General features: G+C 50.1%; 1 protein-coding gene across 1 annotated transcript in view; it reads left to right on the forward strand.

Annotated features, from left to right (window-relative positions):
- Positions 1 to 9,774: 9,774 nt before the first annotated feature.
- Positions 9,775 to 26,708, forward strand: part of TDRD1 (tudor domain containing 1) — a 63,236-nt gene continuing 46,302 nt past the window's right edge. The window contains exons 1-8 of the mRNA XM_069754354.1: positions 9,775 to 9,840; positions 10,955 to 11,048; positions 12,105 to 12,207; positions 12,888 to 12,951; positions 14,861 to 14,968; positions 15,894 to 16,079; positions 16,360 to 16,503; positions 16,578 to 16,749. Of these exons, the coding sequence (XP_069610455.1) occupies positions 9,775 to 9,840; positions 10,955 to 11,048; positions 12,105 to 12,207; positions 12,888 to 12,951; positions 14,861 to 14,968; positions 15,894 to 16,079; positions 16,360 to 16,503; positions 16,578 to 16,749 (937 nt within the window). The remainder of the gene's footprint in view (positions 9,841 to 10,954; positions 11,049 to 12,104; positions 12,208 to 12,887; positions 12,952 to 14,860; positions 14,969 to 15,893; positions 16,080 to 16,359; positions 16,504 to 16,577; positions 16,750 to 26,708) is intronic.

Here is a 26,708-nt window from a genome sequence, read left to right on the forward strand (position 1 = left end):
CATCTATAGGAACGGACGCCGCTGAGGAGATCGGCTGTTTCCAGGTAAGTATAACCTTTTTTTTTATTTTTTTTACTATTTTTAAACATTCTATCCTTTACTATTGATGTGGCATAGGCAGCATCTATAGTAAAAAAGTTGGTCACACTTGTCAAACACTATGTTTGACAAGTGTGACCAACCTGTCAGTCAGTTTTCCAAGCGATGCTACAGATCGCTTGGAAAACTTTAGCATTCTGCAAGCTAATTTCGCTTGCAAAATGCTAAAAAAAACGGGAAAAAAACGCAAAAAAAAATGCGGATTTCTTGCAGAAAATTTCCGGTTTTCTTCAGGAAATTTCTGCAAGAAATCCTGACGTGTGCACATACCCTCACTGTACACTGCGGGCGGGAGACTCTACAAGCGGCCCCTGCGCTCCCAGCGTGCAGAGTCTCCGTCAGGCAGGAGCCGGCATTTCCCTGCGCTCCCCCTGTGCTGTGTTCTGCCTCATCAGACAGTGGCAGGGACTCTCGGTGGCCCCTTCATGTGACGGGCGATGGCCTCCTCTGCCCCCTAATAGCTACGCTACTGGCAGGTCAGTTTTAGAATGTAATGAACATAGGAAAAAAAAAAAAAAACATTGTGGGATTGCACTTTTTTAAGGGGAATTTCACCGAAGTTTGAATTTTTTATAAATCCAATAACGTCGTTCAAAAGTATAACTCATCCCGCAAAAAACAAGCCCTCAAACGGCCATAATGACTGAAAAATAAAAAAGTTATGGCCCAGGGAAGAAGGGGAGCGGAAAAAGTGAAAATCCCAAGGTGGTAAAGGGGTTAAAGAGGGATAAACGTTCGAACGGTACTATAGCCTCCGCGGTCGGACCCCATCGATCAGTAAGTTATCACCTTTCCTGCATGTAGGACCACCAGACAACGGCGTAAAGTGCCAGAATTGTGCAAGAAATTCACATTTTTCCATTGCACTCACCACTGAAAATGAGACAGGATTTGGTCAGGCAAGAGGAGCATGGAGGAGAAAAGAGGCAGAAGAGGAGCAGGGAGGAGAAAAGAGGCAGAAGAGGAGCAGGGAGGAGAAAAGAGGCAGAAGAGGAGCAGGGAGGAGAGAAGAGGCAGAAGAGGAGCAGGGAGAAGAAAAGATGCAGAAGAGGAGCAGGGAGGAGAGAAGAGGCAGAAGAGGAGCAGGGAGGAGAAAAGATGCAGGAGAGGAGCAGGGAGGAGAGAAGAAGCAGAAGAGGAGCAGGGAGGAGAAAAGAGGCAGGAGAGGAGCAGGGAGGAGAGAAAGAGGCAGAAGAGAAGGAGGGAGGAGTGAAGAGACAGAAGAGGAGCAGGGAGGAGAGAAGAGGCAGAAGAGGAGCAGGGAGGAGAGAAGAGGCAGAAGAGGAGCAGGGAGGAGAGAAGAGGCAGAAGAGGAGCAGGGAGGAGAAAAGATGCAGGAGAGGAGCAGGGAGGAGAGAAGAAGCAGAAGAGGAGCAGGGAGGAGAAAAGAGGCAGGAGAGGAGCAGGGAGGAGAGAAAGAGGCAGAAGAGAAGGAGGGAGGAGTGAAGAGGCAGAAGAGGAGCAGGGAGGAGAGAAGAGGCAGAAGAGGAGCAGGGAGGAGAGAAGAGGCAGGAGAGGAGCAGGGAGGAGAAAAGAGGCAGAAGAGGAGCAGGGAGGAGAGAAGAGGCAGAAGAGGAGCAGGGAGGAGAGAAGAGGTAGAAGAGGAGAAGAGGCAGAAGAGGAGCAGGGAGGTGAGATGAGGCAGAAGGGGAGCAGGGAGGAGAGAAGAGGCAGGAGAGGAGCAGAGAGGAGAGAAGAGGCAGGGAGGAGAAAAGAGTCAGGAGAGGAGCATGGAGGAGAGAAGAGGCAGGGAGGAGAAAAGAGGCAGGAGAGGAGCAGGGAGGAGAAAAGAGGCAGGAGAGGAGAAGGGAGGAGAGAAGAGGCAGGGAGGAAAGAAGAGGTAGGAGAGGAGCATGGAGGAGAGAAGAGGAGCAGGGAGGAGAAAAGAGGCAGAAGAGGAGCAGGGAGGAGAGAAGAGGAAGGAGAGGAGCAGGGAGGAGAAAAGGCAGGAGTGGAGCATGGAGGAGAAAAGAGGCAGGAAAGGAGCAGGGAGGAGAGAAGAGGCAGGGAGGAAAGAAGAGGTAGGAGAGGAGCATGGAGGAGAGAAGAGGAGCAGGGAGGAGAAAAGAGGCAAAAGAGGAGGAGGAAGGAGAGGAGCAGGGAGGAGAAAAGGCAGGAGAGGAGCATGGAGGAGAAAAGAGGCAGGAAAGGAGCAGGGAGGAGAGAAGAGGCAGGGAGGAAAGAAGAGGTAGGAGAGGAGCATGGAGGAGAGAAGAGGAGCAGGGAGGAGAAAAGAGGCAAAAGAGGAGGAGGAAGGAGAGGAGCAGGGAGGAGAAAAGGCAGGAGAGGAGCATGGAGGAGAAAAGAGGCAGGAAAGGAGCAGGGAGGAGAGAAGAGGCAGGAGAGGAGCAGGGAGGAGAGAAGAGGCAGAAGAGGAGAAGGGAGAAGAAAAGGTGCAGGAGAGGAGCAGGGAGGAGAAAAGAGACACAAGAGGAGTAGGGAGGAGAGAAGAGGCGGAAGAGGAGCAGGGAGGAGAGAAGAGGCAGAAGAGGAGCAGGGAGGAGAAAAGAGGCAGAAGAGGAGCAGGGAGGAGAGAAGAGGTAGAAGAGGAGCATGGATGAGAGAAGAGGCGGAAGAGGAGCAGGGAGGAGAGAAGAGGCAGAAGAGGAGCAGGGAGGAGAAAAGAGGCAGAAGAGGAGCAGGGAGGAGAGAAGAGGTAGAAGAGGAGCAGGGAGGAGAGAAGAGGCAGAAGAGGAGCAGGGAGGAGAGAAGAGGCAGAAGAGGAGCAGGGAGGAGAAAAGAGGCAGGAGAGGAGCAGAGAGGAGAGAAGAGGCAGGGAGGAGAAAAGAGGCAGGAAAGGAGCATGGAGGAGAGAAGAGGCAGGGAGGAGAAAAGAGGCAGGAGAGGAGCATGGAGGAGAGAAGAGGCAGGGAGGAGAAAAGAGGCAGGAGAGGAGCAGGGAGGAGAAAAGAGGCAGGAGAGGAGCAGGGAGGAGAGAAGAGGCAGGGAGGAGAGAAGAGGCAGAAGAGGAGCAGGTAGGAGAGAAGAGGAAGGAGAGGAGCAGGGAGGAGAGAAGAGGCAGGGAGGAGAAAAGAGGCAGAAGAGGAGCAGGGAGGAGAGAAGAGGAAGGAGAGTAGCAGGGAGGAGAAAAGGCAGGAGAGGAGCATGGAGGAGAAAAGAGGCAGGAAAGGAGCAGGGAGGAGAGAAGAGGCAGGAGAGGAGCAGGGAGGAGAGAAGAGGCAGGAGAGGAGCAGGAAGGAGAGAAGAGGAGCAGGGAGGAAAGAAGAGGCAGAAGAGGAGAAGGGAGAAGAAAAGGTGCAGGAGAGGAGCAGGGAGGAGAGAAGAGGCAAAAGAGGCGCAGGGAGGAGAGAAGAGGCAGAAAAGGAGCATGGAGGAGAGAAGAGGCGGAAGAAGAGCAGGGAGGAGAGAAGAGGCAGAAGAGGAGCAGGGAGGAGAAAAGATGCAGGAGAGGAGCAGGGAGGAGAGAAGAGGCTCGAAAAGGAGCATGGAGGAGAGAAGAGGTGGAAGAGGAGCAGGGAGGAGAGAAGAGGCAGAAGAGGAGCAAGGAGGAGAGAAGAGGCAGGAGAGGAGCAGGGAGGAGAGAAGAGGCAGAAGAGGAGCAGGAAGGAGAGAAGAGGAGCAGGGAGGAGAGAAGAGGCAGAAAAGGAGAAGGGAGAAGAAAAGGTGCAGGAGAGGAGCAGGGAGGAGAGAAGAGGCAAAAGAGGAGCAGGGAGGAGAGAAGAGGCAGAAAAGGAGCATGGAGGAGAGAAGAGGCGGAAGAAGAGCAGGGAGGAGAGAAGAGGCAGAAGAGGAGCAGGGAGGAGAAAAGATGCAGGAGAGGAGCAGGGAGGAGAGAAGAGGCAGAAAAGGAGTATGGAGGAGAGAAGAGGCGGAAGAGGAGCAGGGAGGAGAGAAGAGGCAGAAGAGGAGCAGGGAGGAGAAAAGATGCAGGAGAGGAGCATGGGGTCTAGAAGAGGAAGGAGAGGAGCATGGAGGAGAAAAGATGCAGGAGAGGAGCAGGGAGGAGAAAAGATGCAGGAGAGGAGCAGGGGGGAGAGAAGAGGAAGGAGAGGAGCATGGAGGAGAGAAGAGGAAGAAGAGGAGCAGGGAGGAGAAAAGAGGAAGGAGAGGAGCAGGGAGGAGAAAAGAGGAAGAAGAGGAGCAGGGAGGATTAAAGAGGAAGGAGAGGAGCAGGGAGGAAAGAAGAGGAAGGAGAGGAGCAGGGAGGAAAGAAGAGGAAGGAGAGGAGCAGGGAGGAGAGAAGAGGCAGAAGAGGAGCGTGTAGGCGAGAAAAGGCAGAAGAAGAGCAAGGAGGAGAGAAGAGGAAGGAGAGGAGGGTGGAGGAGAGAAGAGGAAGGAGAGGAGCGTGGAGGCGAGAAGAGGCAGGAGAGGAGCGTGGAGGCGAGAAGAGGCAGGAGAGGAGTAGGGAGGAGAGAAGAGGCAGAAGAGGAGCAGGAAGGAGAGAAGAGGAGCAGGGAGGAGAGAAGAGGCAGAAGAGGAGAAGGGAGAAGAAAAGGTGTAGGAGAGGAGCAGGGAGGAGAGAAGAGGCAAAAGAGTAGCAGGGAGGAGAGAAGAGGCAGAAAAGGAGCATGGAGGAGAGAAGAGGCGGAAGAGGAGCAGGGAGGAGAGAAGAGGCAGAAGAGGAGCAGGGAGGAGAGAAGAGGTAGAAGAGGAGAAGAGGCAGAAGAGGAGCAGGGAGGTGAGATGAGGCAGAAGGGGAGCAGGGAGGAGAGGAGCAGAGAGGAGAGAAGAGGCAGGGAGGAGAAAAGAGGCAGGAAAGGAGCATGGAGGAGAGAAGAGGCAGGGAGGAGAAAAGAGGCAGGAGAGGAGCATGGAGGAGAGAAGAGGCAGGGAGGAGAAAAGAGGCAGGAGAGGAGCAGGGAGGAGAAAAGAGGCAGGAGAGGAGCAGGGAGGAGAGAAGAGGCAGGGAGGAGAGAAGAGGCAGAAGAGGAGCAGGTAGGAGAGAAGAGGAAGGAGAGGAGCAGGGAGGAGAGAAGAGGCAGGGAGGAGAAAAGAGGCAGAAGAGGAGCAGGGAGGAGAGAAGAGGAAGGAGAGTAGCAGGGAGGAGAAAAGGCAGGAGAGGAGCATGGAGGAGAAAAGAGGCAGGAAAGGAGCAGGGAGGAGAGAAGAGGCAGGAGAGGAGCAGGGAGGAGAGAAGAGGCAGGAGAGGAGCAGGGAGGAGAGAAGAGGCAGAAGAGGAGCAGGAAGGAGAGAAGAGGAGCAGGGAGGAGAGAAGAGGCAGAAGAGGAGAAGGGAGAAGAAAAGGTGCAGGAGAGGAGCAGGGAGGAGAGAAGAGGGAAAAGAGGCGCAGGGAGGAGAGAAGAGGCAGAAAAGGAGCATGGAGGAGAGAAGAGGCGGAAGAAGAGCAGGGAGGAGAGAAGAGGCAGAAGAGGAGCAGGGAGGAGAAAAGATGCAGGAGAGGAGCAGGGAGGAGAGAAGAGGCTCGAAAAGGAGCATGGAGGAGAGAAGAGGTGGAAGAGGAGCAGGGAGGAGAGAAGAGGCAGAAGAGGAGCAGGGAGGAGAGAAGAGGCAGGAGAGGAGCAGGGAGGAGAGAAGAGGCAGAAGAGGAGCAGGAAGGAGAAAAGAGGAGCAGGGAGGAGAGAAGAGGCAGAAGAGGAGAAGGGAGAAGAAAAGGTGCAGGAGAGGAGCAGGGAGGAGAGAAGAGGCAAAAGAGGAGCAGGGAGGAGAGAAGAGGTGGAAGAAGAGCAGGGAGGAGAGAAGAGGCAGAAGAGGAGCAGGGAGGAGAAAAGATGCAGGAGAGGAGCAGGGAGGAGAGAAGAGGCAGAAAAGGAGCATGGAGGAGAGAAGAGGCGGAAGAGGAGCAGGGAGGAGAGAAGAGGCAGAAGAGGAGCAGGGAGGAGAAAAGATGCAGGAGAGGAGCATGGGGTCTAGAAGAGGAAGGAGAGGAGCATGGAGGAGAAAAGATGCAGGAGAGGAGCAGGGAGGAGAAAAGATGCAGGAGAGGAGCAGGGAGGAGAGAAGAGGAAGGAGAGGAGCATGGAGGAGAGAAGAGGAAGAAGAGGAGCAGGGAGGAGAAAAGAGGAAGGAGAGGAGCAGGGAGGAGAAAAGAGGAAGGAGAGGAGCAGGGAGGATTAAAGAGGAAGGAGAGGAGCAGGGAGGAAAGAAGAGGAAGGAGAGGAGCAGGGAGGAGAGAAGAGGCAGAAGAGGAGCGTGTAGGCGAGAAGAGGCAGAAGAAGAGCAAGGAGGAGAGAAGAGGAAGGAGAGGAGCGTGGAGGCGAGAAGAGGCAGGAGAGGAGCGTGGAGGCGAGAAGAGGCAGAAGAGGAGCAGGAAGGAGAGAAGAGGAGCAGGGAGGAGAGAAGAGGCAGAAGAGGAGAAGGGAGAAGAAAAGGTGTAGGAGAGGAGCAGGGAGGAGAGAAGAGGCAAAAGAGTAGCAGGGAGGAGAGAAGAGGCAGAAAAGGAGCATGGAGGAGAGAAGAGGCGGAAGAGGAGCAGGGAGGAGAGAAGAGGCAGAAGAGGAGCAGGGAGGAGAAAAGATGCAGGAGAGGAGCATGGGGTCTAGAAGAGGAAGGAGAGGAGCATGGAGGAGAAAAGATGCAGGAGAGGAGCAGGGAGGAGAAAAGATGCAGGAGAGGAGCAGGGAGGAGAGAAGAGGAAGGAGAGCAGCATGGAGGAGAGAAGAGGAAGAAGAGCAGGGAGGAGAACAGAGGAAGGAGAGGAGCAGGTAGGAGAGAAGAGGAAGGAGAGGAGCAGGGAGGAGAAAAGAGGAAGGCGAGGAGCAGGGAGGAGAGAAGAGGAAGGAGAGGAGCGTGGAGGCGAGAAGAGGCAGGAGAGGAGCATGGAGGAGAGAAGAGGCAGGAGAGGAGCATGGAGGAGAGGAGGAAGGAGAGGAGCGTGGAGGAGAGAAGAGGAAGGAGAGGAGCGTGGAGGCGAGAAGAGGCAGGAGAGGAGCATGGAGGAGAGAAGAGGCAGGAGAGGAGCATAGAGGAGAGAAGAGGAAGGAGAGGAGCGTGGAGGCGAGAAGAGGCAGGAGGTTAGCAGAATAATGAGAAGAGCAAAGAGTAATAGCAGGGTGGTGCGATGAGGAAGGAGAGTATCAGCAAAAGGATGTGAGAACAGACAGGAGAGGAGCAGCAAAAAGGTGAGAGGAGGCTCCTCTCCTGACTCACTTCACCTCCAGGCTCCTCTCTCCCTCCCTGCTCCTCTCCTCCAGGCTTCTCTCACCTCCCTGCTCCTCTCCTGACCTGTTTTCCTGACCCTGTAGTGCCCGTATTGGTTGCACGAGGCTGAAGTTGGTTTCTTATTCGTCAGTTTCTTATTCTGCAATTTTTTTTCTTTTCTGTTTTTTGTAGGTTTAACAACTAAAAATAAGCATCACAATAATAAAAGACAATGCAGTGAGGCGCCCTGATGTGAATACGCTTAAAAAAGGCTACCAAAACAATAAATCTGGTACAAAAATGGGCATCAAAGTGGGCACCAAACAGCGCTGAAGAAAGGGTTAAATGCCTTTGGGCCACTGATCTCACACTGCAGACATATAGAACAGGGCGCCCCACATCCAAACCAGTTATTTCCAGCCTGGCCCAAATGGGTTCTGGGCATCAGAACTGGCATCAAAGTGGGCAGTCAATTTTTGCCATTTGACTAAGTAACTGATGTTTTTAAAGGGTTAAATGCCTTTGGGCCACTGATCTGACACTTAAAATACACAGACAGTGACTCCCTGCATCAAACCCAGGTCCCTCCAGCCTGGCCCAAATGGGTTCTGGGCACCAGAACTGGCATTAAAGTGGGCAAACAGCCCATTTTCACACATTTGAATAAGTAACTGATGCTTTTTAGGGGTTAAATGCCTTTGAGCCACTGACCTGACACTTAAAATATACAGACAGTGATCCCCTGCATCAAATCCACGTCCCTCCAGTCTGGCCCAAATTGGTTCTGGGCATCAGAACTGGCATCAAAGTGGGCAAACAACCCATTTTCACACATTAGTTACTTATTCAAATCTGCAAAAATGGGCTGTTTGCCCAATTTAATGCCAGTTCTGGTGCCCAGACCCCATTTGGGCCAGGCTGGAGGGACCTGGGTTTGATGCAGGGCTTCATTTTCTGTGTATTTTATGCATCAGATCAGTGGCCCAAAGGCATTTAACCCTTTCTTCAGCGCTGTTTGGTGCCCACTTTGATGCCCATTTTTGTACCAGTTTTATTGTTTTGGTAGCCTTTTTTAAGAGTATTCACATCAGGGCGCCTCACTGCATTTTATGTTATTATTGTGATGCTTATTTTTAGTTGTTAAACCTACAAAAAACAGAAAAGAAAAAATTGCCGAATAAGAAACCAACTTCAGCCTCGTATTGGTCGCTGGAGGGCGAAGTTGTGATTACACCCAAATCTCGCGGTATCGTGGTTGCGCGCTGAGGCGAGGACTGGCTTGTGTGGAGCGGCTGTTCGGCTCCGCGGCAGGTGGGTAAGCGGGGGAGGACGGAGACTGCACGGTGCCCGGAGGAGAAGCGGCGCCCGGGAGGAGGTGGTGGCGGGAATAGTCCGTGTCCTCAGGCCGCCGGCGGGTACTGGGGAGTGCACGTGTCTCCCGAGCAGCCAGTCAGCTGGCGGCTCTCATTACAGCAGCTGCACGCCGTGCACTGTACGCCGCTCCTCATTGGTTACTTGGTTGCTATTGGTAATAGCAGTTTGGGCTTCCAGGTCAGCTGCCATTATATGGGCCCGTAACTATGGATACGCAGAGCCCAGGGCCAATAACCAAGGAAACGACGTCGGTACCTGTGCAGGCGCTGCCGCCGGTCCCTGCGCGGTCTGGTGCTGCCGCCGGTCCCTGCGCGGTCTGGTGCTGCCGCCGGTCCCTGCGCGGTCTGGTGCTGCCGCCGGTCCCTGCGCGGTCTGGTGCTGCCGCCGGTCCCTGCGCGGTCTGGTGCTGCCGCCGGTCCCTGCGCGGTCTGGTGCTGCCGCCGGTCCCTGCGCGGTCTGGTGCTGCCGCCGGTCCCTGCGCGGTCTGGTGCTGCCGCCGGTCCCTGCGCGGTCTGGTGCTGCCGCCGGTCCCTGCGCGGTCTGGTGCTGCCGCCGGTCCCTGCGCGGTCTGGTGCTGCCGCCGGTCCCTGCGCGGTCTGGTGCTGCCGCCGGTCCCTGCGCGGTCTGGTGCTGCCGCCGGTCCCTGCGCGGTCTGGTGCTGCCGCCGGTCCCTGCGCGGTCTGGTGCTGCCGCCGGTCCCTGCGCGGTCTGGTGCTGCCGCCGGTCCCTGCGCGGTCTGGTGCTGCCGCCGGTCCCTGCGCGGTCTGGTGCTGCCTCCGCTCCCTGCGCCGTCCGGTGCAGCCTCCGCTCCCTGCGCCGTCCGGTGCTTCCGCCGCTCCCTGCGCCGTCCGGTGCAGCCTCCGCTCCCTGCAGCCCTCCGCTCTATATTCTTTTACCTCCCACCAAGAGACGACGTCCACAGAAGTAAAGATAGCGGCACAGCCTGTAGCCGCAGACGACGTGCTGCGGTGCTGATAGCCCGGCTGTGAGCTGCAGAGCTATGCGGCCTTAGAGATATATGTTTTTTAAATCAAGTATTTTTTTAAAATTTATATTAGAATTTTTTTAAATAACAACTTTGCAAACATGAAAAGAGCACAAACCCCAGCCCCCCCGAACACCCCACAACACTTATACAGTGACAAATATCTGCAGTGATCCACAATTCGGCTTTTGAGATTTTTACTTAAATTGTTTATTCAGTTTTTGTTCTGATCTCCCCCAGGAGACGTCCAGGATAACATGGCGCACCTCAGCGGCTTCTACGGAGACTGTGCTGCCGAGGCCAAGAAAGCTGCGAGTCTTACAGTAAGCGTCGAGATGTCAGCAGTCACTAGAAGAGCGGGACGGCCGCCATTACACCGACTACCATCAGTCCTGCTTCACTATAGAGTCAGGCTGACGGGAAATCACTGGTGCAAGAAACTGGTGGTCTCATACAGACCCTCACTGATAGCGGGTTCTAAGAGTGTAAGCTCTTATGGTCAGTGGGGTCCTCTCTCTCCTGTAGAGTGTAAGCTCTTATGGTCAGCGGGGTCCTCTCTCTCCTGTAGAGTGTAAGCTCTTATGGTCAGTGAGGTCCTCTCTCTCCTGTAGAGTGTAAGCTCTTATGATCAGTGGGGTCCTCTCTCTCCTGTAGAGTGTAAGCTCTTATGGTCAGTGGGGTCCTCTCTCTCCTGTAGAGTGGACGCTCTTATGGTCAGTGGGGTCCTCTCTCTCTCCTGTAGAGTGTAAGCTCTTATGGTCAGTGGGGTCTTCTCTCTCCTGTAGAGTGTAAGCTCTTATGGTCAGTGGGGTCCTCTCTCTCCTGTAGAGTGTAAGCTCTTATGGTCAGTGGGGTCCTCTCTCTCCTGTAGAGTGTAAGCTCTTATGGTCAGTGGGGTCCTCTCTCTCCTGTAGAGTGTAAGCTCTTATGGTCAGTGGGGTCCTCTCTCTCCTGTAGAGTGTAAGCTCTTATGGTCAGTGGGGTCTTCTCTCTCTCTCCTGTAGAGTGTAAGCTCTTATGGTCAGTGGGGTCCTCTCTCTCCTGTAGAGTGTAAGCTCTTATGGTCAGTGGGGTCTTCTCTCTCCTGTAGAGTGTAAGCTCTTATTATCAGTGGGGTCCTCTCCCTCCTGTAGAGTGTAAGCTCTTATGGTCAGTGGGATCCTCTTTCTCCTGTAGAGTATAAGCTCTTATGGTCAGTGGGGTCCTCTCCCTCCTGTAGAGTGTAAGCTCTTATGGTCAGTGGGGTCCTCTCTCTCCTGTAGAGTGTAAGCTCTTATGGTCAGTGAGGTCCTCTCTCTCCTGTAGAGTGTAAGCTCTTATTATCAGTGGGGTCCTCTCCCTCCTGTAGAGTGTAAGCTCTTATGGTCAGTGGGGTCCTATCGTGTTGAAGAAATGTTAATGTGGTTCCGTCCTCACAGTTGGTTCGTGTTCCTGCAGGACACCGCGGCTGCTGTTGATAATGACCCCAAATTGTTTGGGACAGTAAAGCCTGTGACCCGAGCTACCACCTGCCACTACTGTGGTCTCACCGGTAAGATATAATTGGCATTTATACATAAAATAGATAGTTTAAATGAACCTGTCACCCCCTCGGGCGTTTGTAACTAAAAGAGCCACCTTGTGCAGCACTAATGCTGCATTCTGACAAGGTGGCTCTTTCAGTTATTCTCTCTGCACACGCTGAAATAAACGTTTATAAAATGTGTCCCTCATACCGTGAAAGCACAGGCGCCAGGAATGCTAATGAAGCAAGAGGAGGCGGCGCGCACAGCTCCGGAGTGACGGCTGTGCTGCGTCTGATAAAGGGGGAAAGTCCCGCCCGGGGACGATTTCACGGTATGAGGGGCACATTTTATAAACGTTTATTGCAGCGTGTGCAGAGAGCATAACTAAAAGAGCCACCTTGTCAGAATGCAGCATTAGTGCTGCACAAGGTGGCTATGTGCACACGTTCTGGAATTCATGCAGAAAATTCCTGTGGAAATCCAGACATTTCTGCCAGATTTCCGCATGAAATCCGCATGCGTTTTTTTGCGCTTTTTTTGCGCGGTTTTTCCCGGACATTTCCCAATGCATTAGACAGTGGGAAATCCGCGAAAACAACGAAAAATTAATGAACAGGTTCATTATTTTTCCGCAATGCGTTTTTCATGCGGAAAAACGCACATCATGTGCACGGAAATTGCGGATTCCATTATAAATGATGGGATGCTTAATGTATGCAGATTATTTGCAGTTCCCTGGGGTGACAGGTTCCCTTTAATGCGATCGTTCTATGCACATGGAGTAACATGTTCTCGGCAGCACTTACTGGTTACTCAAGACAATGCGCTGCCGAGGGTCTGTCAGCTAAGTATCCTCTCACCTGACGATAGTGTTTTGCACATCATTCTGGTGATTATGGGCCGGTTTAGATAGTTGGGGACAGGGGGTCCTAGGAACACCTCACAGATGTGAACACGACCTTAGAGACCAGTTCAGCTTGGGATATATTGTCAGGCTGCACATCTTCTCACATCTCCAGTGCGGATGTTGCTCTGTCACCTCCGCGACGTTCTGAGATGACGTTCTGTCTTGTGTCCACCAGGAACCAGCCGCTGCTCCCGCTGCCATCAGACGAGTTACTGCTCCGTGCAGTGCCAGAAGCAAGACTGGAAGTCTCACTCTGTGATCTGCAGGCCGGCCGACCTGTGAGTGTCCACGCCTCGTCTCGTGCCCCCCCGGAATGGACACCAGTGTCTGTATTGTACAGTTATATCCAGCGCAGTGCGCCTCGCTGCATGACTACGGAGCTGACGATCTGAGGTGGTGCTGGGGGCATCGCGGTGCGGGGAACCCCACCTTGTGGTGCTGGGGGACCTCACCCCCTCGCAGTGCGGGGGACCTCACCTCCTTGTGGTGCGGGAGTCCTCAGCGCCTCGCGGTGCGGGAGTCCTCAGCGCCTCGCGGTGCGGGAGTCCTCAGCGCCTCGCGGTGCGGGAGTCCTCAGCGCCTCGCGGTGCGGGAGTCCTCAGCGCCTCGCGGTGCGGGAGTCCTCAGCGCCTCCGATGGGAGCTGTCAGTACCTCGCGTTGTGACCCCTCGGTCGGGGATCAGTGGGGTCTAGTCAGGCCTCCATTAATCAGTAATTGTTGTCATACCCTGGCTACATGCCGTCCGATACCTTAGTGAGCAGCCTTCCTATTGCAGATTAATTGCCCCTTTTTGGCCGATGTGCTGATTTTGGCGCGGGCTCCTATCACTATCGATGTGTATTTGTGTGAGGTGCGTTATAGGATTAGCCGCTACCTCGGATCTCTGACGTCTTTTAACATGAACTAAATTTATGTTTGTAAATGATTTTTCATTCATTTATTTTTTTAATATTTCAGGAAGGAGACGGATGGTACTAATCCTCTGAATGGAGCAAACATTGTGAGCCGAGGATGCACCAAGGTAACACGGGGATGGGTTCTTATGTTCTCCAGCGATTATACCAGCTCCTCCGTCATTGTACTCACCTTCAGATCCTTTGAAAATCCCCAAATCAGTAAAGAGTCCATGTGCATAGAATAGCTGACAACTTACTAGTCACCGGATGTGTGAGGGATCGGCGAGGGCGGCTGGGTCTGATTGGCTTTCTCCAGCCGTCCCATAGACAATGACTGAGGAGAGGTTGGGCATCTCTGCTGCATTCTGGACAGGGCTCCGCAGCGCCTGATTTTTGGGATCTCTGGAGATTCCGACTGTTGGACTCCCAGTGATCAGTAAGTTATTTCCTATGCTATGGATGGAGGGTAACGTTTGATTTTATGAGTAACTCTTTAACCCCTTCTCGACACTGGGTTGTACTGGTACAACCAATGTTAGGTCCACATGTTTGTTGCATTGTTATGAGCTGAGCCCCCATTGTTCCCTGCACATGATAGTTGTGTTATACCGCCATTGTCTGCCTCTAACAGCAACAAGTATTTAAAGCTGGCGTCCTGGGCCTCTCCGTGCGCCCATTTCCTTCCCCCGCAATGTGAGGGGTGCCAATGGGGTCGTGCAAAAGACCCCCAGTGCCAACTATGTAGATGCTCCTGTGAAGATCGGCCTGTGGCTGCTGTTGAAAGGAGACAGTGATTTTATTGTTCAGTATATATTATAAGTGATGGGACTTGTATTAGGGGACTACAAAAAAAAAGTTTTTAAAAAATTCTAGAAAAAAATATATTGTTTTGATTCGCCCCTTTTTCCCATTAAAGGACATAATATATAAAACAATAAACATATTTGGTTTCGCCACGGCTGTAAAATTCTGATCTATCCAAAAATAAAATTAAATAACACAATCAATGTAAAGAGGAAACAAAATGTGGCAGCTATTATTTTGGGCACCATACCTTTAAAAAAACACAAACGATAAAAATGTGACACAAACGAGGTAATTTTTATTGCACAATGAATGAAAACGAAACCCCAAAAATGTCAGAATTGCATTTTTTTTCAGCAGTTCATCTCACTTGTAACCTGTTTCCTGTTTTTTCATACATTATATGGAGTTTTTCTAAACTACAAATGCCGAAAGCTATTGGAGAGTCTCCATCTATGTCCCCCCAAAAGACCCAGTATCCATCTTCTGGGCTCTGGTTCCAGCCTCAGCCCCAATCCTCTATCCTTGAGATCCAATGCTCCCTTCCTAAAGGCTTCTATGGAAACAGTTCCCACCTGACGTGCACTCAGTGACCGTTCTCCCTACCGCACCTAGGGAAAGGGGCGAGGGGCTCTGTACAACGAGGGGCAAGGTTTTAGCTTCAAGAATTCAGGTCGGAGGGGTTATTCCAGATGGGGGTGACTTTGGTAGAAACTTCCCCTATCCCATGCCTTATACATCATGTCTATTAGGATCTAAACCTGACGCTAATACTATTCCTAAAACACTTAATTGGGAGTTCCAGGTGGATTCCCGTGAGATCGGACCCCCGATCTGCCCATACTGTCTCTCCGAGCCCGCCTGTAGAAAGGTTACAATTGAGAAGCGATGTCCTGTATCCACGGGTCTGGAATCCTCCATATCTTTCTCCCGGCGAGGTGTCTCTGATTTGATTCTCAGATGTTTTTTCTTCATAGAAGTTCCCTAATAAGAGTCTGTATTTAATGCAAGTATCTCAGGAAGAAGAATATGTGAGAAACAGCAGCTAATTCCCCTTATCTCTTATTATATCAAGTAGTAGTAGTGAGATTTCTGCGGAAATCCCAGACCTCTGTGATGTGACAGGACGACGCGTTTCCATACATGTTATTACTGCATTACTACAACTATATATATATATATATATATATATATATATATATATATATATATATATGTTTTACCCCTCAGACCGAAGCTTCCCGAACTCCTGACCCCAAACATGAAGAGGTGACTGAAAGGAAGATTCTGCTTTGCGACTTACAAAAGGAGCCGCTGAACAAAGGGACAGAATTTCAGGTAATATATACTATACTATAAGGTAACTGAAGCTCCTGCGCGGCTCCGGATCTTCCACCGCTGCAGCCTCACCTACCAAGGACAATCAGGTTTTCTGGAAGCCCAAAGCCCGACACCATCGAAAACCTAACGTCTTTGGTGCCTGGATGCCGCTTGTTATGGGGCCACCAGGGGAGACAGGACGGAGCATGGGGCCAAAACTCTCCGGGGCCGATTCATCATTTGTGCATTTTTTTTTTTCTCCAGATTTTTCAAAATAGTTTAATGTAACTTTGCTCAGAGTTAAATTCTATTTTTGTCGGGAGTTTTACTCATTTTTAAAGCAAAAACTCATACGATACTTTAAAATGTCACGCTTTAGTCTTCAACTGAGCAGGATAATCATGTTTGACCGACTTTGTCCTCCACTGGGATACTGAAGTGCAACTGCACAAACTTTGCGACATTTCCATTACTAAAACCACGTTGCTTATGATGCCGCCAAAATAAAAAAAACAAATCGCAGAAAGTTAAGTCACTTAATGTTCAGTCTTTCTATTGAATCCATTCTTTGCCCTCAGGTAGGAGCTGTGCGCTTCTGTCTTCTGAGGTCTACAGAGACACTACTGAAGGTTCCAGGACACCCATCGATCTACAAAAAATTAATAAACACAAAAATATAACATTTTGTCCCAATACTTAGTTTAGTTCATCATTTAATTTATTTAACTTCATTAAATAATTAGCAGTTTGTTGCAAATAAAATAATGAAAAAGCGCTAACGTCGTATTGGAGCCATTTTTACTGCATGAGACGTTGATGAATTTGGGCCTCAATGTTTTAAGCCCAATACATTTTCATGTTTTCCTGACAGGTGGGATTTCCATCGTATGTGATTTCTCATTACGTTGCATAAAATTCCTTTTATCCGTTCTCTTTCATCCAGGGTTTTGTGGTGGAGTTTTCAAGCCCGAGTAACTTTTTTGTGAAAGCTGTTGAGTCTAAATCCGTGGATAAACTCCTGAAAATGTCAAGTTCCTTGCAAAATCTTTATTCAGACCCCAGTGCCCTAAAGAAAGGGTACACTCCTGTGACGGGTGAAGTCTGCGTGGCAAAGTACAACAAGGACCAGGTGAGATGCCGACACCAGGGGTGACTTGACTCTGGTCTTCTGCTTGGGGTGGTCCCACAAGCCTGTGTTTGGTGGTCCGAGTACAGACCACGATGGATGGGCTGCCGCGGGTCTCCATCCTTCTATATGACTAGGGGGCCCTCGGCCCGGCCGTGCACCGCGGTTCGCTGTAGTCTGGGGTCTACAGTTGGATGTAACTTTTACCGTTCCATCGGAGGAAGAAGTCGTATGCAGCTCGCAGTTACTACAAGGTTAGACATTTGTCATTTATTTCCCCCAGCAATGGTACAGAGCGCTGATATACAATGTGGAGGCGACCATGAGGAAAGCACAGGTGTTGTACTTGGACTACGGAAATACAGAAACTCTCTCCCTGGACAGCGTGCAGCCCATGCACCGAGATGTCGAGCTGCTCCCTCCTTGTGTGAGTTTTGTGTGGAGGGACATGTGGCTTCTTCCTCGTACTGAACAGCTTTTTATAAAAGTTTCCTCTTTCAGGCTTTACATTGTTCCTTGGCGCACGTCACCGCTCCTCCGTTTGGTTGGACCCCAGAATGCCTTGTAGAGGTGAAGCGCCTCCTCGTCGGGCATAAGCTGCTGATCTGCGTCGCTGACGCCGTTCACATGGAGCTCTCACATTATTCAGTTCACGTGTCTTTATTCGAGTCAGGTGCGTCACATGGACATGCATGAAGCTTTTTAATTTGTCGGCTGGAGAAGCCATGATGTCAGGTTTCTGGTCTAATTTTGAGTAGAATAAATTGTTTATCTTCGCTCCTTTTCCCATGAAGGTTTGTATCTAGGCCCAAACATGTCCAACTTCATTAACCCCTTTCTGACATCGGACATGATAATCCGTCCATGTGACCTGGGCCTATTTGACCGAATTATTACGTCCACATGATCGAAGGGTGGTGTGCGGGCAATCGCCGTCAGGTGTCAGCTGATCCCGACAGCTGACACCCGTCATTAAGTGCCAGGAGCGGCCACACACAAGATCTCTGCATTATGGGAGCCTGCAGAGGGCTGACAGCCCCCTCTATCTTTGGTTCGGAGACCCCGCAGCGTGATACGGGGCCCCGATTGTTGCCATGGTGACCCGACATCTGGGTCACCAGAGCTAGGAAACTTGCTCATCAGGTGCAGTGCATGATCAGAAACTTTGCCGGTCAGTGCAGAGCTGACAGTTTGTACAGCGTCTGGTTGATGCTTCATACCCATGCTGTAGAAGCAAGCGATCAGCCTGCAAAAAAGGTGAAAAAAAAAATTGTAAAAAAAATGTTTTACATAATTTTAAAAATATTTCAAAATTAAAAAATAAAAAGATGTTGTATCTATAAGTTAATATTTGTATGAAAAAAAAGCTAAAAGTACACACATTTGGTGGTACACCTATAAAACTGTCCCACTAGTTACATACATAGTAACATAGTAACATAGTTAGTAAGGCCGAAAAAAGACATTTGTCCATCCAGTTCAGCCTATATTCCATCATAATAAATACCCAGATCTACGTCCTTCTACAGAACCTAATAATTGTATGATACAATATTGTTCTGCTCCAGGAAGACATCCAGGCCTCTCTTGAACCCCTCGACTGAGTTCGCCATCACCACCTCCTCAGGCAAGCAATTCCAGATTCTCACTGCCCTAACAGTAAAGAATCCTCTTCTATGTTGGTGGAAAAACCTTCTCTCCTCCAGACGCAAAGAATGCCCCCTTGTGCCCGTCACCTTCCTTGGTATAAACAGATCCTCAGCGAGATATTTGTATTGTCCCCTTATATACTTATACATGGTTATTAGATCGCCCCTCAGTCGTCTTTTTTCTAGACTAAATAATCCTAATTTCGCTAATCTATCTGGGTATTGTAGTTCTCCCATCCCCTTTATTAATTTTGTTGCCCTCCTTTGTACTCTCTCTAGTTCCATTATATCCTTCCTGAGCACCGGTGCCCAAAACTGGACACAGTACTCCATGTGCGGTCTAACTAGGGATTTGTACAGAGGCAGTATAATGCTCTCATCATGTGTATCCAGACCTCTTTTAATGCACCCCATGATCCTGTTTGCCTTGGCAGCTGCTGCCTGGCACTGGCTGCTCCAGGTAAGTTTATCATTAACTAGGATCCCCAAGTCCTTCTCCCTGTCAGATTTACCCAGTGGTTTCCCGTTCAGTGTGTAATGGTGATATTGATTCCCTCTTCCCATGTGTATAACCTTACATTTATCATTGTTAAACCTCATCTGCCACCTTTCAGCCCAAGTTTCCAACTTATCCAGATCCATCTGTAGCAGAATACTATCTTCTCTTGTATTAACTGCTTTACATAGTTTTGTATCATCTGCAAATATCGATATTTTACTGTGTAAACCTTCTACCAGATCATTAATGAATATGTTGAAGAGAACAGGTCCCAATACTGACCCCTGCGGTACCCCACTGGTCACAGCGACCCAGTTAGAGACTATACCATTTATAACCACCCTCTGCTTTCTATCACTAAGCCAGTTTCTAACCCATTTACACACATTTTCCCCCAGACCAAGCATTCTCATTTTGTGTACCAACCTCTTGTGCGGCACGGTATCAAACGCTTTGGAAAAATCGAGATATACCACGTCCAATGACTCACCGTGGTCCAGTCTATAGCTTACCTCTTCATAAAAACTGATTAGATTGGTTTGACAGGAGCGATTTCTCATAAACCCATGCTGATATGGAGTTAAACAGTTATTCTCATTGAGATAATCCAGAATAACATCCCTCAGAAACCCTTCAAATATTTTACCAACAATAGAGGTTAGACTTACTGGCCTATAATTTCCAGGTTCACTTTTAGAGCCCTTTTTGAATATTGGCACCACATTTGCTATGCGCCAGTCCTGCGGAACAGACCCTGTCGCTATAGAGTCACTAAAAATAAGAAATAATGGTTTATCTATTACATTACTTAGTTCTCTTAGTACTCGTGGGTGTATGCCATCCGGACCCGGAGATTTATCTATTTTAATCTTATTTAGCCGGTTTCGCACCTCTTCTTGGGTTAGATTGGTGACCCTTAATATAGGGTTTTCATTGTTTCTTGGGATTTCACCTAGCATTTCATTTTCCACCGTGAATACCGTGGAGAAGAAGGTGTTTAATATGTTAGCTTTTTCCTCGTCATCTACAACCATTCTTTCCTCACTATTTTTTAAGGGGCCTACATTTTCAGTTTTTATTCTTTTACTATTGATATAGTTGAAGAACAGTTTGGGATTAGTTTTACTCTCCTTAGCAATGTGCTTCTCTGTTTCCTTTTTGGCAGCTTTAATTAGTTTTTTAGATAAAGTATTTTTCTCCCTATAGTTTTTTAGAGCTTCAATGGTGCCATCCTGCTTTAGTAGTGCAAATGCTTTCTTTTTACTGTTAATTGCCTGTCTTACTTCTTTGTTTAGCCACATTGGGTTTTTCCTATTTCTAGTCCTTTTATTCCCACAAGGTATAAACCGCTTACACTGCCTATTTAGGATGTTCTTAAACATTTCCCATTTATTATCTGTATTCTCATTTCTGAGGATATTGTCCCAGTCTACCAGATTAAGGGCATCTCTAAGCTGTTCAAACTTTGCCTTCCTAAAGTTCAATGTTTTTGTGACTCCCTGACAAGTCCCCCGAGTGAAAAACAGGTGAAACTGCACAATATTGTGGTCGCTATTTCCTAAATGCCCAACCACCTGCAGATTTGTTATTCTGTCAGGTCTATTAGATAGTATTAGGTCTAAAAGTGCTGCTCCTCTGGTTGGATTCTGCACCAATTGTGAAAGATAATTTTTCTTGGTTATTAGCAGAAACCTGTTGCCTTTATGGGTTTCACAGGTTTCTGTTTCCCAGTTAATATCCGGGTAGTTAAAGTCCCCCATAACCAGGACCTCATTATGGGTTGCAGCTTCATCTATCTGCTTTAGAAGTAGACTTTCCATGCTTTCTGTTATATTTGGGGGTTTGTAACAGACCCCAATGAGAATTTTGTTACCATTTTTCCCTCCATGAATTTCAACCCATATGGACTCGACATCCTCATTCCCTTCGCTAATATCCTCCCTTAAAGTGGACTTTAGACAAGACTTTACATAGAGACAAACCCCTCCTCCTCTCCGATTTTTACGATCCTTTCTAAACAGACTGTAACCCTGTAAGTTAACTGCCCAGTCATAGCTTTCATCTAACCATGTCTCGGTTATTCCCACTATGTCAAAGTTACCTGTAGATATTTCTGCTTCTAGTTCTTCCATCTTGTTTGTCAGGCTTCTGGCGTTTGCGAGCATGCAGTTTAGAGGATTTTGTTTTGTTCCAATCTCCTCACTGTGGATTGTTTTAGAAATGTTCTTACCTCCCTTCTGAGTATGTTTTCCTGGGTCGTCTTTGTTCGAGTCTAATGTTTTTCTTCCCGTCCCCTCTTCTTCTAGTTTAACGCCCCTTTACTGAACACCATAAAAAAATAAATTAAAAACAAGGAAAAACACAATGCTTTATCATACCGCCTAACAAAAAGTGGAATAATATGCCATCAAAAAGACGGATATAAATAACCATGGTACCGCTGACAGCTTCATCTTGTCCCGCCAATAACAAGCCACCATACAGCTCCATCAGCGGAAACATAAAAAAGTTATAGTTCTCAGAATAAACCAATGCAAAAATAGTTATTTTGTCTATAAAAAAGGGATTTTGTGGTGCTTACTGTAAAATCTCTTTCTTGGAGCCTTCATTGGGGGACACAGATAACCGTGGGTGTATGCTGCTGCTGCTAGGAGGCTGACACTATGCAAAAAAGGAAAAGAGCAATAGCCCCTCCCCGGCAGTATACCCCCACCGACAGGCACTGAGCACCTTAGTTGGTGAAAAAAGCAGTAGGAGAAACAACCATAACTGAGAACACATGAGTACCAACTCAATCAGGACTTGTAGGCCCAAACACGGTACCAGGAACGAATAACCAGGGAGGGTGCTGTGTCCCCCAATGAAGGCTCCAAGAAAGAGATTTTACGGTAAGTACCAGAAAATCCCTCTTTCTTTATCGCTTCATTGGGGGAAACAGATAACCGTGGGACGTCCAAAAGCAGTCCCAGATAAGGGTGGGTAGAAAGAAAACGGGAAAAGGGCTCAGGTCGGCCGGTGTGCGACCACCCCTTCAGTACCTTCCTACCAAAACCTGCATCTGACGAGGCCTGGGTATGAACCTTGTAGACCTCATGAACGTATGCAAAGACGACCAGGTTGCAGCCTTGCAAACCTGCAAAGCGGAGGCTTGGTGACGAACAGCCCAGGAAGCATCGACCGCTCTGGTGAAGTGGGCCCGTACCCCAGGAGGGAGCTGTGTCTCTCAAGCACGGTAGGATTCCTTTATAGCAGAACGAATCCAGCGAGAAATTGTGGATTTGGACGCCTGAAGGCCTTTCCGGCGACACTCAGCAATGACAGAGAGTCGGATTTGCGAAACTGGGCAGTTCTATTAAGATAAATCCGAACGACCCGTGACAACGTCAAGATTGTGAAGAGACTTCTCCAAGGGGTGAACAGGAGAAGGGCAAAAAGAAGGAAGAGTGATATCCTCATTGATGTGGAAAGTGGAAACCACCTTGGGAAGAAACCCGGGGACAGGTCTGAGAACGAACTTGTCCTGATGAAGAATCAGGAACGGGGAGCGGCAGGATAATGCTGCCAACTCGGAAACTCTTCTAATAGAAGTGATGGCAATGAGGAAGGCCACCTTCCAGGAAAGAAGGGAAAGGGAGACGTCCTGAAGAGGTTCAAAAGGAACGGGCTGAAGGGCACTGAGAACCAAATTGTGGTCCCAAGGTTCCAGCGGAAGACGAAAAGGAGGAGCAAGATGAGCAACTCCTTGCAGAAAGGTCTTTACTTGAGAGATGGAAGCCAAGTTCGTATGGAAAAGAATGGACAAGGCGGAAACTTGACCCTTCAGGGTATTGAGAAACACAAACCCGTGTCGAGGCCCGACTGCAGGAAACCCAGAAAAATCATCGGAAAGACGTCATGTGTCTCGCACCACCGGAAGAAAGCCTTCCAGTACCTGTGGTAAATGCGAGAAGCCGGCTTCCTGGCTCTGATCATGGTCTGTATGACCTGATGAGAAAAAATGAGAAAAACAAGACTTTCTCAGAACCGTGGCCTTAACAGCCATGCCGTTAAATGCAGGGACTGAGAACTCTGGTGGAAGAGTGGGCCCTGTGAGAGAAGATCTGGGCGGTCTGGGAGTCTCCAAGGGGTATCCGCGAGCATGTTGACAAAGCTCCGCGTACCAGGGGCGCCTTGGCCAGTCTGGAGCTATGAGTATGACCGAAATCCCCTCTAACTTTATCTTTTTTACTACCCTTGGGATCAAGGGAAGAGGGGGAAATAGGTAAGGAAACTGAAACTGCGACCATGGGACTACCAGGGCGTCGTGGCCGATGGCCAGAGAGTACCAGGATCTGGCCATGAATAGAGGAACCTTGTGGTTCATCCGAGACGCCATGAGGTCGACGTCTGGGCTGCCCCAACGAAGACAAATCTGGTCAAAGACTGAGGGATGGAGAGACCACTCGCCCGCCGCCAGGCCCTGAGGAAGTCGGCTGCCCAATTTTCGACCCCCGGAATGTGGACGGCTGAAATGGCTGGAACGTGACATTCCGCCCAACGAAGTATCTCTGCTGCTTCTGCCATTGCCTGACTGCTGCGAGTCCCGCCCTGGTGGTTTAAGTGTGACACGGCCGTAGCGTTGTCCGACTGGATGCGGACTGGACGACCCGCCAGGAGTGATTGCCAGTGGAGTAGGGCAAGGAAGAATGCTCTGATCTCCAGTAAGTTGATGGGAAGAAGAGCCTCCTTTGGGGGTACAGCGACCCTGCGCTGTAAGATGTCCGAAGACCGCTCCCCAACCGAGCAGGCTGGCATCTGTGGTGATGACCTGCCACTGAAGTGGAAGGAAAGCCCTCCCTCTGAGGAGCGATGAAGACAGGGTCCACCAGGTCAGGGACTGCAGAACTTGCTGAGGCAGACGAACGGTGCGGTCCAATGAGGTTGTGGATCTATTCCAAGTGGAGAGAAGAAACAGTTGGAAGGGACGGGTGTGAAATTGGGCAAAGGGAACGGCCTTCATGGAGGTAACCATCTCCTCCAGGACTGACATGCAGAACCGCAGTGAGCAAGGAGCTGGGTGTTTCAGAGATCGTGCTGCCTTGCGGAGACCGGAGAACTTGTCCAGCAGGAGGAAGACCCGAGCCAAGTTCGTGTCGAATTCCATGCCCAGGAAGGACAGACGCTGGGAGGGAATCAGAGAGGACTTGTCCCGGTTGATGATCCAGCCGAGGCGAGTCAGTGTCCAGAGTGTCCAGAGAGATCTGGAGGCTTCGCGCACAGTCTCGATGAGATGAACCCTTGATCAAAAGATCGTCCAGGAAGGGGATGATGAGTATCCCCCTGGAACGAAGGATGGCCATGACCGCTGCCATGATCTTGGTGAAGACCCTGGGGGCCGACGCCAGGCCGAACAGGAGGGCCGTGAATTGGTAGTGCTCTTCCTGGATAGCAAACCGAAGGTACCTCTGGTGCCGTACGCAGATAGGAACATGAAGGTACGCATCTTGAATGTCCACAGAGCACTGGAACTCCCCGGGCTCCATGGCGGCAATCACAGACCGCAAGGACTCCATTCGAACATGGCGGTTTAAAAACTTGAGATCCAGAATTGGGCGAAGGGAACCATCCTTCTTGGGGACTATGAAGAGGTTCAAGTAGAACCCCGAAAAAGGCACATTTGAAGGGACAGGAACGACTAAGCCAGCTGCGACCAGGGAAGAGACGACCTGAAGAAAACCGGGCAGTTGGGACGGTTGCTTTGGTGGACGAGAGAGGAAGAAACGATTTTCTGGAAGGGAAGAAAATTCGATCTTGTAACCGGAGGTATCTCTCTGACCCAGGCGTCGCTGACTACCGACAATTAGGCGTCCTGGAAGGAAAGAAGTCTGCCTCCCACCCTGGAAAGGATACAAGGTGGGGGCGACCCGTCACTTGGAACCAGAGGACCCGAAAGGCTTTTAGTTCTCCATCTGGGGGCTGGCTTGTAAGAGGGTCTCCTCCTCTCACCTGAAGCAGAGGGTCGCACCTGCTGGGAAGAGGAGTCAGAGGTCCGAAATTGGCGAAAGTGCCTAAAAGGCCTAGGGCCCTTTTTGTTGAAGAAACGTCTTGGTCTAGACTGAGGGAGGGAAGTACTTTTTCCTCCCGTGGCGTCAGAAATGATCTGGTCTAACCGAGAGCCAAAGAGTCTGGAACCCTGAAAGGTTAGGTTAGTGAGAAACTTCTTAGAAGTTGTATCTGCACTCCATGCTTTGAGCCAAAGAATGCGGCGCATAGCAATGAAGTTGCTACTTGCCCTTGCGAAGCAGGCCGCTGTATCCAAGGAGGCAGCCAAAACGTATTTGCCCGCGTGGCCAATCTGGTCCGCCAAATCAGCCAGTTCCTGTGGGGAAGCCGAAGCCAAAATGCCTCTTAGAAGAATCTTGGCCCAGGCGGAAATGGCCTTTGCCACCCTGGTGGAGGCGAAACTGGGGCAGAGGAGAGCACCTGATGCCTTGAAAGCTGATTTGGCTAGAGTCTCAATTTGTCTGCCCGTAGCGTCTTTAAGAGACACACCATCTGGTAAGGACAGGACCGTCTTGGATGAAAGACTGGAAACCGGTGAGTCCACCTTTGGAGATTCTGCCCATTTGGCAAGAAGGTCGGCACTAAAAGGGTATAATACGTCTAGGTGTTTTCTATCTGGAAAGCGCTTCTCAGGATGTTCCCAGTGCTTAGACAGGGTAGACGCAAATTCCTTGTGATTGGGAAAGGAGCGAGAAGGACACTTGACCCGTTTAAGTTTAAGGGTATGTGCACACGTTCAGGTTTTCTCGCGTTTTTTTCGCGATAAAAACGCTATAAAAACTCATTAAAAACGCATACATTATGCATCCTATAATTTAGAATGCATTCTGCATGTTTTGTGCACATGATGCGTTTGCAGTAAAAAAAAGCAGCATGTTCATTAATTTTGCGGATTTTCTTTGTTTTTCCTTCTATTCTATGGATTTGGAAAAAACGCACCAAAAAACGCGTAAAAAACGCATGAAAAAACGTGAAAAAAACGCATGCAGATTTCTGGCAGAAATGTCCTTTTTTTGTCAGGAAAATTTCTGCAAGAAATCCTGACGTGTGCACATACCCTAAAGCTTTGGTCACACTAAACGACTTACCAGCGATTCGACCTGGCCGTGATCGTTGGAAAGTCGTTGTGTGGTCGCTGGGGAGGTGTCACACAGACCGCTCTCTCCAGCGACCAACGATCAGGGGAAATCTGGTCCTGCAGTGCGCAGGCGCCGGGCCTCTCTGACCTTTCTGGCGCATGCGCACTGCAGTACTTTGTTCTGCCCTCAACAGGGCGGACAAAGTACGCCTGCGCCGGAGCTGTGGCTGAAGATCAGAAGAGGACGTCTTGGAATGAAGATGGGAGGCGCCGCAGCGGACCAGAGACACCCATCCGACCGGACCAGCAGCGGGACCACCCCTGGGTGAGTATAATCGAACGTCTTTTTCTCCTCTTTCAGGTAACATCGGGGGCTTATCTACAGCATTACAGAATGCATTACAGAATGCTGGAGATAAGCCCCTGATGCCGGTGGGCTTACCTCACCCGCGATTTTCGGGGTGACAGGTTCCCTTTAACTTTTACAATGGTAACCAGGGTAAATATCGGGTTACTAAGTGCGGTCCTGCGCTTAGTAACCCGATATTTACCCTGGTTACAAGTGAACACATCGCTGGATCGGCGTCACACACGCCGATCCAGCGATGACAGCGGGTGATCAGTGACCAAAAAATGGTCCTGATCATTCCCCAACGACCAACAATCTCCCAGCAGGGGCCTGATCGTTGGTCGCTGTCACACATAACGAGATCGTTAGCGGGATCGTTGCTACGTCACCAAAAGCGTGACGTTGCAACGATATCGTTAACGATATCGTTGTGTGACTCCCTCTTAAGAGTTTGGGAGATAGTCTTATCTTGGCTATCTACAATAGCCTGCATGCCAGACGTCTAGTCAGAGTCAGACCCGGACTGGAAATCTATGTCCGACCCAAGGTCCTCCTCCGAAGAGGGGAATTGGGAAGAGGTGAGCAGCTTGGGACCTGCTGAGTGGCCCGGAGTGCTGGAAGAGGAGCCAGACAGGGACCTCTTTCTAGAACGGCCAGCCGGAACGTTCTTCTGAGGGTCGATATCAGGTGCGTGCGACTCGCCATGAGAGACGGTCGGAGCACTGGTGGCTGTAGATAGATGCGGAAGTTGTTCAAGCGCCTGGACCAGAGATTGGTCAAGTCAGAGACTGACAGACATAGCAACAGTCCACTCTGGGGGAGGTAGAGTGCACTCATCCCGAGATTCGGACGCTTCCTGCGGGGCAGACATGGTAGGCGGACTGCAGGATTGGCAGAAGGGTGACGACTGACCTGCTGACCACTTTTTCTTGCAGCGTGAGCAAGCGTAATGAATGATGGTGGGTTTGGAAACAGAAGCCCCAATAGAGTTGGACATATGTAGGCTGTGAGCTTA

The sequence above is a fragment of the Ranitomeya imitator genome, chromosome 2, assembly GCF_032444005.1.
Source record: "Ranitomeya imitator isolate aRanImi1 chromosome 2, aRanImi1.pri, whole genome shotgun sequence".
NCBI classification, from domain to species: Eukaryota; Metazoa; Chordata; class Amphibia; order Anura; family Dendrobatidae; genus Ranitomeya; species Ranitomeya imitator.